This window comes from Pseudophryne corroboree, chromosome 5 (assembly GCF_028390025.1).
Source record: "Pseudophryne corroboree isolate aPseCor3 chromosome 5, aPseCor3.hap2, whole genome shotgun sequence".
NCBI lineage: Eukaryota > Metazoa > Chordata > Amphibia > Anura > Myobatrachidae > Pseudophryne > Pseudophryne corroboree.
The window spans coordinates 637,090,260-637,102,596 of record NC_086448.1 but is presented as its reverse complement, the minus strand read 5'-3'; the positions used below and the strand labels follow the sequence as shown (position 1 = coordinate 637,102,596).

Genomic DNA, 12,337 nt, shown 5'->3' with positions numbered 1-12,337 from the left:
GGTCACCATGGTGGTGGTGTTGGGATCCTTTTACCCTCTACATACACATACCAACTAATACCTCCAGAACCATCCCTTACAGTCTCTACATTTGAGGTCCATGCGATACGCCTCTACCAACCTACTAATCTTCAAGTTGCTGTCATTTACCGTCCACCTGGCATTTCCTCCAAATTCCTCTACAACTTTGCTTCCTGGCTACCTCACTTCCTCTCTTCTGACATTCCCTCCATTATCCTAGGTGATTTCAACATCCCTATCGATAACCCCACAAAATCACCTGCCTCTAGACTCCTTAACCTCACCTCTTCACTTGGTCTCTCCCAGTGGACCACCTCACCCTCCCATGTGAACGGGAGCTCACCGGATCTGGTTTTCACTCACTGCTGCAATATTTCTGATTTCTCCAGTTCCCCTTTTCCCCTCTCTGACCACCACCTGCTCTCTTTCAACTTATCTATCTCTGCTTCCCCATCTCTCCCTCCTAAAGCTACCATCACTAAGCATAACATTTAGGCTATTGACACCTCAACCCTATCCTCCTTGTTCGACTCACTTCTCTCTCCTCTTCTCTTTGTCACATGCCCTTAACAAGCCACCTCCCTGTACAATGCATCTCTTACTTCTGCTCTTTGCACCACCAACCACTATTCACCCTCGCAGATGAACACCTCAGCCCTGGCACACTAAATGCACCAGGTATCTACAAAAATGCTCACGTACTGCCGAGCAACAGTGGAGGAAATCACGCTCTAAGGCAGACTTCCTCCATTTCAAATTTATGCTCTCATCCTTCAGTGCTGACCTTTCCCTGCTAAACAAACATACTTCAAAATTCTCATCTCTACCCAGTCTTCCTACCCCCGGTGCCTCTTTGCCACTGTTAACTCCCTCCTTTGCCCACCACCACCTCCTCTCCCTTCCTCATTGTCTGCTCTTGACTTTACCACTTATTTCACATCCAAGATTGACTCTATACGTCAGGACATCACATTCCACCAGACCAGCAACCAGCCACCACCCATCCCTTGCCACCCCTCCCCTTCCCTCTCACCAACTCTCACATCTTTCTCCCATGTATCTGGTGAGGAAGTCATGGCCCTCATCTGTTTCTCCCCCCCACCACCTCCCCACTTGACCCTATCCCTTCCCGCCTCCTCCGCTACCTCTCTCCTTCTGCCTGTTTCCATCTTGCCCACCTTCTCAATCTCTCCCTCTTATCAGGCACTGTCCCCTCTGCCTTCAAGCATTCTCTTGTCTTCTCTATTCTTAAAAAACCTACCCTTGATCCAAACACCCTCTCCAACTATCGACCCATCTCTCTCCTCCCTTTTGCCTCCAAACTCCTTGAGTGTATTGTCTATAATCGCCTCACTGCCTTTCTTTCCCCTCACTCACTGCTTGGCCCATTCCAGTCTTGTTTCATTCTCTCCACTCCACTGAAACTGCCCTCACAAAAGTCTGCAATGATCTCCATGCAGCCAAATCTAAGGGCCACTACTCTCTGCTTATTCTTCTTGACCTCTCTGCTGCTTTTGACACTGTGGACCACCCTCTCCTTCTGCAAATCCTTCACTCTCTTGGTCTGCGTGATACTGCCCTCTCTTGGCTGTCCTCCTACCTCTCTGATCATTCCTTCTCTGTCTCCTCTCATGACACTACCCCCCATCCCCCACTTCTACTAACTGTTGGTTTCCCCAAAGGCTCTGTTCTTGGTCCTCTCCTTTTCTCTCTCTTTACGTCCTCTTTAGGTGAACTCATTAGTTCTTTTAACTTCCAATATCACCTCTATGCTGATGACACTCAAATCTACCTTTCCTCCCCTGATCTCTCCCCGGCTCTCCACACTCGTACCTCCAACTGTCTTTCTGCTATCTCTTCCTGGATGTCCCAGCGCTTTCTTAAACTCCACATGTCTAAGACTGAGCTGATCATCTTCCCACCCTCCCGCACAACCTCACCTCCCACAATCTCATTATCCATTGATGGCACGACTATCTCCTCTAGCCCCCAAGTACGCTGTCTTGGCATAAGACTTGACCCCTCCCTCTCCTTCAAACCACACATTCAGCACCTCTCACAAACCTGTCATTTTCATCTCAAAAACATTTCCAGGATCAGACCCTTTCTCACCCAGGATGCCACCAAGACCATTATTCACTCACTGATTATTTCCAGACTGGATTACTGTAATCTCCTCCTAACTGGCCTCCATGACAAGTCACCATTCTCCACTCCAATCTATCCTCAATGCTGCAGCCCGGCTCATCTTCCTCACCAAACGCACTACATCCACCTCCCCTCTCCTACAAGCCCTTCACTGGCTCCCCTTCCCTTTCAGAATCCAATTCAAACTTCTCACACTCACTTACAAAGCACTCAGCCACTCCTCTCCCATTTGCATCTCTGACCTTATCTCCCTTTACTCTCCCACCCATCCTCTTCGCCGACTCTCCTGTCTTCTGATTACTTCCTCCCACTCCTATCTTCTAGATTTTTCATGTGCTGCTCCCTTTCTCTGGAATTCTTTACCTCTCCCCCTCAGACTCTCCACCTCCCTACAGAACTTCAAACGGGCTCTTAAGACCCACTTCTTTACCAAAGCCAGCCAAATCTCATCCAAACCCTCTATCCCATGCTCGGTCTACCCCATCTGTGTCACCTCTGTCTGCCCCTCCCGTTTAGAACGTAAGCTCTCACGAGTAGGGCCCTCTTCCCTCATGTGCTTATCCTTTTTTTACTTTAATAATCCTCAACTGCCCAAATCCTGCAGTTTTTTGCCCACCTTGAAACTTATCTCTACATCGTCTACTGGTGTAGTTATGCTTAGTTACCCTGTACTTGTCCTATATTGTCTTCAACTGTAAGTCACTGTTTTCCTGTTTTGATTATGTGCATATGTACTCTGTAATTAGGCGCTGCGGAACCCTTGTGGCGCCATATAAATAAAGGATAATAATAACAATAATGCGTTTTGCACATGCGCGGTGTCCCCACCATTGGACTTTTATACTAACCATTGCGTTAGAATGCAAGTCTTAATCAGACCCATAGTGATAAGGTTATGCACTACTGGAGGAACTACTGATGATGTATAAGGTCACAATGATACAGACATTATCCAAATCATCTTGACCTAATCTGTCATCAGGTGTCCTTCCAGTACTGTAGTTCATATCTATTCACTAGATCACTATATGACATGATGTTTTTCTTAATATGTGCATTTATGCTGCTGAAATATTTTTTGTCATTTTTTATATTTATAATACATGTGACTTAGTTGTAGCGATCCACATTTTTAATTTTAATATCCTTAAGATAATTACAGTTTTGTTTTGTTTTTCTTTTTTATTTTCTGTAACATTTCAGAGTTGACACTTGCAACTCTTCTATAACCAATATATAGTAATATTTTATGTACGCATTCTACTTTTCTATACAATATTGTTAATCAGGAATAATATATTGTATGTATGTATGTATGTATGTATGTACCGGGAGCAGCTGAGTTTGGGAAGGTGTGAGTGCCGGGCGTCCTTGAAAGACATGTATGTATGTATGTATATATATGTGTGTGTGTGTATATATATATATATATATCGTTGAGTCTCCCATATCCCGGATGCTTCGGACCAGAGAACTTCTGGATATTGATTTTTCGTTATGGAATATTTGCATACCATAATGAGATACTGTATCCTGGTAATGGGCCCCAAGTCTATACACAAAATGCATTTAGGTTTCATATACACTCATACACATAGCCTGAAGATAATTTTATATGATATTTTTTATAATTCTATGCATTAAGCAAAGTTTGCATACATACAGAAAATTTATTTAGTTTTTTTATACACCTTATACAATAAGCCTGAATGTAATTTTATACAGTATTTTACAATATGTATAATAATTTTGTGCAATAAACAAAGTTTGTGTACATTGAAGCAACAGAAAATTCTGTATTTCGGAATATTATGTATTTTGGAATTCTGCATATGGGAGACTCAATGAATAACTATAAATAAATAAAAGCAAGTTAATTCATTATTGAGCTGCGAGAATAACCTCTCCCTCAACAGCATCCGGATTGAATGCATCATTATTGAATTAGTAAAATAGCGCCTGCCAAAGAAAGCCAACACTATGGTGTTTCTATGGTAACTTCAGTAGTGTGACGAGGTTTGATGTGGGTTGAGCAATGCATGCGATTGCGTGCATCACATGAGAAGACTGCACTCTTGTTATTAATAAATATTGCTCCATCCATATTACAGTACTTCACACCAAAAACAAATTGTGTAGAGTAGATGGGGTGTTTATAGACTGAGATTACCTCATATTTTAAGGATGTTGAGATATCTATGCCACAAACAAAAAGTCTGAAGCCAGGACTACTACTACTTTGTATTAGTTAATCAAAGTAGAATGTCATCCAGGACCTGTACAAATCTAGTATACTCTATCTCTAATTAACCCTTCCTTTCTAGATCTCTGTACATACTGTATCCTGTTATTATTGATCAATCGCTGTGGTATTGCAACTTCCCGGCAATAGAAATAGGCTGTTAAATATTTATTATGGTCTTGATTGCATTCCATTCATAAAATGTTCAGTTATTTTCCTCTGAAAATGCTTAAATATGTCTGGAACGATAGCCGCATACTGCGTCCTGAGTCATCGCTCTCATTTCTTTTCTTTCAGAATCACACAATGACCCAACATAGCAGTTAATGCAAAAAACAGACTCATCTGAAGATCATTTGGAGGCACCGAAAAGGGAACATGTTTTAATCTTTGCACGAAATTTTGATTGTTCATGTATATTATTCAAAAAGCATTGTATTTTACCATAAAACTTGTATTATTGGAACTGTTGGATGTTCATGTGTTTGGACGTTTCAGCACCAGATAAACTTATTGTATATACAGTGTTGCACATGTATTATGTTGTTCAATACGAAAACCGTCTTATAAAGACAGTTGACTTGGGCCCTATTCAAAGAAAAGAAACTGAAAACCGGCGAGGAAAGAGGCCGACGTTACTGCAGACAGAGCAAGAAATATGGTTGCATATTTTCCAGCTGTAGTCCAACTTTTTTTCCCAGTAGATCTCGTCTTTATTCCTCATTTTAATATAAAACAGCTGAATTGAGGATTTCTTTTTATACTGCAGCAGAAGAATCTTGCACAGAAAAGCTTTTCTCATCAAAATATCTTGAATAAGGCCTATATAAATATATACATACATACATATTTATATATATATATTTGTAAGCCTTGCGGTATGGCAAATAGCATTACCATATATGCAATAGTTCTTCTGTAGGTTTCCCCTGAATCTTTTCTCCAGAAGATCATTTTGATGCTTTGTGTGTCCAAACGTTTTTTTCTTCTTTTTTTATTCTAAATGATTTCACACAGCCAAAACTCTTGAATCCGTTAAACTAAATTGTATGTTATCGTTATTAATGTTTACTCTGCCGTCTGAACCTGGAGATTACTGGAATTGTTTTCCAAGAGAAAATAAATTCAATTTACCATTACGATCAAGTGTTGTTATTTGTATTCTTTACTTATAGTGTTCTGGGAGGATCTGCATCAAGCCGTGGAGAGAGATAAAGTATCAGCTTCTAAATGCCATTTGACAGGCTGTGTTTGAAAAATGGTTGCTACTTTAGCTCTTTCCACTATATATCTCTTTAAGCTTTGATACATCTCCGCCTTGGTCACCTACACAAAGTGTGGGAAGCCATTTCACAAACCTAGTTGCTGACATTAAACTGGACAAAACCATACTTACTTTGAAGATGATCCCACTGGGAGATCCAGAGTGGTGGTGGGGTGGCGCTGGGAATGGTATCATTGCATCCCCGCTGTGGAATGCCATGATTTTCAGCTGTAGGCGGCAGAGTAGTGATGTTGCAAATAGTCAAATCACGACCTGAAGCCCCGGAATGCTCACTTCGATGAAAAAGTGGGTGGCATCCGGAAAGCTGATACAATGACCCCTGGAATATGGGAAAATCCCAGATATTTGAAGTCTAACGTATATTCAAGGAGAGTACGTAAGACTGTAACGAGCAAATGATAGATTAAAACAGTAATTTGTAGCGACATCTGTTCATATGTGAAAATGATAAATGGTACATAGATTTACATCAGTGCCATCATTCCAGATTTTCTTGATAAAGAGATAATCGTGGCATCAAACTGGGCAGTGTTGTATTATAATGTGGTTAGCACCCCGGCAGACAACATGCCGGCGGTGTTGTGACCGACACCAGAATCCCGACACCGCTCGGAACACCGAATGCTGACATCCCAATGGTATTGGGGCCACTGTTAGGGTTAGGACACAGGGTGTTAGGGTAAGGCACTAGAGAGGGGGTTAGCTGTATCTGGCACGCCCCCTCCCGAGTCATAGCTCTAACAGCCCCCCCAGTCAGGTTAGGGTAGTGGACACGGGTTGGGGGTGTGTGTGTAAAATAATTACCCCCATCCTCTGTTGGAATGCCAGTGTCGGTCATGTGACCGTCGGCTTACCAACCGCCGGCATCCGGTATCACACCCGTTGTATTATATGATTTAAGTAAGAGCAAAAAAATTCTGATGATGAAAATGATTCCTCTTACTGTCTAGTTAATACAAAATGTAATATACAATACATGTAAGTAAAGCAATGTGCTGTAACATATATTGCTGCATAAAGGGCAAACAAATGTACAGTTCAGCCACCTAAAAAAAATAAATCCATAATGAAAACACTATATTGTTTTGGTTGAATTTTTCTCTAGTATAGTTTTAGATAATGTATGTTTCTGGTTTAGCCTTTGTGATCTATAACTTGGGCACCCCCAGTTGCTGAACACCAGGTACGACTTGCCTGCTGGACCTGTAACTCGCTAATAGCTACAAAGGTACATACACCTTAGCCTACAATTTTTAAATCCTTGTAAAGAGCCCCATTATTTACAGTGCTTTCTATCTGTGGCTGTATAGTACAGGCTTAAATGCTTCTGAATAGATTATTTTGAATCTTATAACCAGGTACTTATCCAACAAATAATCTGCATTTGCTAACCTCCCCGGAGATACTTAGACCTTGCTTAGCTGCATGTGAGATGGCAAGAGTGGAAATTGTAAACATTATTCAGAATATTATTCAAACATTCTCATTATTATACATTTGTCTTGTAACGGAAGACAAGCTGATGTCCCAGTGACACATTGTATTCTGTCACATGCTCTTTCTGTTGTTCCAATGGAGAGAATATGAATGATGCAGGAGACAGGGTAACAGAGCATAAGAGTAATACACTGTATTATTACTGCTGCAAATAAACGGGTAAATGTGTTTACTGGAAGAGACAAATTCGTGTGAGGAGAGAAAGGCTGTGAAAATGGAAAATATGGTCCTGTGTCACGCATTAATGTGTCCTAGGCTGAGGAAGAAGGAAATGCAGGGGAACATTTATACATAATTCAGTACAAGTGTATATATTATACTATACCCATGGGCTTTAGGCTCTAGAGTGTCACAGACACCTTTATACTGATAATTTGAGTTGTTTTGTGCTCAGTGAGATTATGGTTTATTGTACAACTCCAATATATCAATTTAGACCATGGATGGCAAATAATGTTTTCCAGGGGCTTTAAAACTGGTACTTGACCACAAATGTTGCCACACATCACCTTTTCAGAGAAGAATCCATTTTTGTAGCACTCTACTATAAATGTGAGAAGACCCAATCCTTGGCAAAAACATCTCTGCTCTATCTACAGTATCCAGGGGCTTCATGCTGCCAGTAACACTGCTATAACTGGGGTAACCCATGCCAGCATTGTGACACCACATAACATGCAGCTTTAACAATACTTGTGGCTTGGGAGGTTAGAGCAAAACACTCAGTTGTCCCCTATGCATTCACTCCAAGGGCGTAGCTACCATAGGTGCACGGACTACAGCTGCTATGGGGTCCAGAGCTGAGAGAGGCCCACCTTTCCTGTCAAAGTTACATGTGTTATATACATTTTTCGCCATTGGGTGGTATGTAGGGGTCCTATCAAACTTTTTCCTTGGGGGCCTGCAATATATCTAGGTATGCCCCTGGACCTGCTCATTGCAGTGTGGTATAAAATGAACTGGAGGGTATTTTAATGTTATATAATATTAATCGGGCCACTGTAATTAGGCACAATATGAACGGGAAGCACTATATATCATAATGTGAATTGGGGATACTGTGCGGCATAATGTGTACTGGCAGCTCTGAAATGTGGTATAGGGTGAACTTAAGCACTACTACGATTCATAAAAGAAACTAGGGCTCTACTATGGGGCAAAACATTAAACAAGGCTCTACTATGGTTCAGAAAATGAACTAGGGAACTATTATATAGGACATAAATTTAACAATTTCTGCAGAGAAGTGTCTCTCCAGAAGCACTGGGATGGGGGCCCCTTCCAAACATTGCTATGGGGCCCACAAATTTCTGGCTATGCCCCTGATCACTTGTAGTGAAAACAAGTACACGGAGCAGAGGGCCTATGTGCAGGCGCCGAATGGGCCTTCTGCTCTCCGGTGTTACACTCGGGGCAGTAGGCTCTGCCATTGTGCCAGAGCCTACTGCACAGGTCTCTGGAAACATGGCGCCCACGATGCGTTTTCAGGGAGCTCTCTATTGCACATGTGCGACTCACCAGAAAATGGCCACGGTGGCCATTTTCCGAATTATATTTGCAGCTCTGCAGCCAGCGCCATGCCAATGGAGCAGTGATTATAATTAAATGGGTGCAGGGTGTGCCCAGGGGCCTGAATGCACTGCACATCTTGCATCCATTATAGATACACCAGTGTGGAGTATGTAGTGTCCAAAATATGTTGCAGCAACACAAATGCAAATGTAATTGGGTGTGGCCTTTCCACTACTCTGCTCATTTTTCACTCCAGTGTGTAAGGACCCTAAAAGAGAGAGACTGTGCTAGGAAATACTGAATGTTATTTATGATAAACTGGGTGCTTCATTAAAGGGGATATTTACTTTATATGTTCCCCTCTATCTAATCTGGCACATACGTAGCAAAGAGATGAAAATTTAGGACTGAAGGCTGAGAAGAAGCTACACCTGGCCATAAACGCTACTGGACGTGTAAAATAGAAGGTTGTTACTTTTTCATCTACTTCAGATGTCTCCAATCTCATCGAGAAGGACTGGAAGGCTACCCAATAAAAAGTTATCCGTTCCTCACAAATTTGCTTCACTTTATTCACTTCCAGCGGATCATGTGTCCAGGTAGGAACTGCCCCCCAAGGTTGATGCTGCAGTGGCTCATTTAGCTATACACACGGCTCTTCCAGTTCAAAGCTCCATGTCTTTTAAAGATCTGCTGCTTTAAAAAAATGGAAGGATGTGTCAAATCCATTTTATGGGCTCTGGGGTCATTATCCGACCTTTGCTAACCTCGGCATGGGTGGCTTATACTATGGAGATTTGAGCCAATAAACTAATTGAGGGCCTTCACAGTGATGTGTCCTTACAGGAATTGGTGGAACAGCTTTGTGGTGCAGCTAAATATGTGTGTGAGGCCGTGCAAGATGGAGCTTAGGTGGCTTCCAGGATTTCAGCTACGGCATTCTCAGCTCGAAAGGCCCTTTGGCTCTGCGATTGGACTGCGTTTCAGAATCAAAATGTCCCTTTGAATCTCTTCCGTTTGTTGGGGGCATTCTTTTTGGGCAAGAACTGGATACCATCATTGCCAAGGCTACCAGGGGGAAAAGCACTTCTCTTTCAGTGCCTGCCCCTAAACAGCAGGGACATTTCACAGCTTTTTGTTCTTCCTTTGATCTCACCTAATGCCTTGTAAATGCCCTCAGTTTGTGGGTGGCCTTCGACACCCCTCTCCAGCAAGGTTTCTTGCCAGAGTCCAAAGCACGGACCCTGCAGAACTTGGCCTTGATGGCACTGTCAGTGCCTCGTCCATCGATCTTGTTGTGCATGAAGCTGGTGGGCATGATGGTGTCCTCCTTCGAGACCTTATTGTAGCTAAATATGTGTGTGAGGCTGTGCAAGATGGAGCTTAGGTGGCTTCCAGGATTTCAGCTACGGCATTCTCAGCTTGAAAGGCCCTTTGGCTCTGTGCTTGGACTGCGATTCAGAATCAAAATGTCCCTTGGAATCTCTTCCGTTTGTTGGGGGCATTCTTTTTGGGCCAGAACTGGGTACCATCATTGCCAAGGCTACCAGGGGGAAAAGCACTTCTCTTCCAGTTCCTGCCCCTAAACAGCAGGGACATTTCACAGCTTTTTGTTCTTCCTTTGATCTCACCTAATGCCTTGTTAATGCCCTCAGTTTGTGGGTGGCCTTCGACACCCCTCTCCAGCAAGGTTTCTTGCCAGAGTCCAAAGCACGGACCCTGCAGAACTTGGTCTTGATGGTACTGTCAATGCATCGTCCATCGATCTTGTTGTGCATGAAGCTGGTGGGCATGATGGTGTCCTCCTTCGAGACCTTTTTGCAGCTAAATATGTGTGTGAGGCTGTGCAAGATGGAGCTTAGGTGGCTTCCAGTATTTCAGCTACGGCATTCTCAGCTCGAAATGCCCTTTGGCTCTGTGATTGGACTGCGATTCAGAATCAAAATGTCCCTTGGAATCTCTTCCGTTTGTTGGGGGCATTCTTTTTGGGTCAGAACTGGATACCATCATTGCCAAGGCTACCAGGGGGAAAAGCACTTCTCTTTCAGTGCCTGCCACTAAACAGCAGGGACCACATTTCACAGCTTTTTGTTCTTCCTTTCAGGGTCCACAAGAGGTCAATCCGCCAGGGGCCATCTCTTCCCCAGCAGAGGTTCCGCTTTGAAGGTCAGATTCTCTGATGCCAGCTGATGCTTGGGAGCAAAAGCTCTGCAGAAGTCTAATGCAGGACGAGGTCTATCTCCACCCAGTTTGGTCGAAGGGTGGTTGCTGTAGCTTAGAGATTGCTGGGTGGAGTCATCTTCAGATGTCTGGGAATCATTTTCAGAGGTTACATTGTCGACCTCAGGGATACAACACCACTGAGGGTTTTTTTTTTGCCACCACTCTTCCTCAGAATACAGAGAACAGGGTGGCATTGGATCAAGCCACCAATTCTCTCAGATTGCGTTACTGCTCTAGTTCCTCTGCTGGAATAGAAACTAGTTTTTTTTCTTCTTATTTGGAAGCCGAACGGCTCATTATGGGCGATTTTAAATCTGCGCCTTGAACACTAAGGTTGTCATAGATCATCTTAAAATATAATCTCTTTGATCAGTGATCCACAGCATGGAGGTCCACAATATTTTGGCCTCACTAGACATCATGCCTGTTCCGATTTGGACAGGTCATAATTCTCTCCTCTGTTTTGAAGTCGGATCCGATCACTATCAGTTCCAGGCCCCACCATTCACAATAGCAATGGCTTTGTGAGTTTTCACCATTATCATGTCGGTGATGGCGATCTTACCGCAAAAATAAGGTATAACGGTCATACCTTATTAAGATAATCTACACAGTTTAGCTTTGCAGTTGCAAAAGCACATACAGATGGGTTCATTTATGTTGTTGCTAGCACCGCAGCACAGCATGCGAATTTCTGTGCATGTGCCCTACATAGTACGCCATGCTGTGGCACCATTTGCACCATACAGTGGCAAACGCAGGATTTCTAGAGAGGGGTTTCCAAATGTAGTCCACAATCTCCTAATCTGCAGAACATTGGAGTAAGTGCGGGAGACTGGGGGAGCGGTAAAAGAACCTAGTAACGACCCTGGACATTAATGTACACATTCGTCTTTTTATACACTGGATACTGTATGGAATACATTATTAATATTTAAAACTTTAGATGGTCTATAGCATGGACTGTATCAAACAAATTATATAAAGAAGTGGTCAGGGAAAGGTTAAACAAACTATAGAAGGTTAAACAAACTATAAATAAGTACACAACTATAGTAGAACCATTACTGCACTTTCTAAGCACACATTCTCCCACCTCATGGTAAGCTCCTGTCTCTTCTTCCTGGTAGCTACTCTCTAGTCCAGAGCACTGATTGAGGACTCAGATCCTCACAAAGAGCAAACTTGGTAGAATAAGATGCTACCACTGGGCATGTGCAGCAGCTCTGCTCTGTTCCATAACCTGCATGATGTGGCAGCAGCTCTAGTAATCATATTATACTGTATACTATTGCTATTATTGTCAGAATTTGAGAAACTTGCCGAGAGGAGGGGGGTTTCCAGGCAACCAGAAACCCCCCCTGCATTTGCCTATGCCATACAATCCAATGGGATCGCGGTTGTGAATG

At 42.9% G+C, this 12,337-nt stretch overlaps 1 protein-coding gene across 6 annotated transcripts in view; it reads left to right on the top strand.

Annotated features, from left to right (window-relative positions):
• The window catches only part of ZNF521 (zinc finger protein 521), a 452,135-nt gene extending 446,585 nt beyond the window's left edge, over window positions 1–5,550 (top strand). For all 6 annotated transcript variants that reach the window (XM_063923628.1, XM_063923622.1, XM_063923624.1 and 3 more), the window contains one exon: window positions 4,709–5,550. In XM_063923628.1, coding sequence (XP_063779698.1) covers window positions 4,709–4,738 — 30 coding nt within the window. In that variant the 3' untranslated portion in view covers window positions 4,739–5,550. The remainder of the gene's footprint in view (window positions 1–4,708) is intronic.
• The last annotated feature ends 6,787 nt before the right edge of the window (window positions 5,551–12,337 follow it).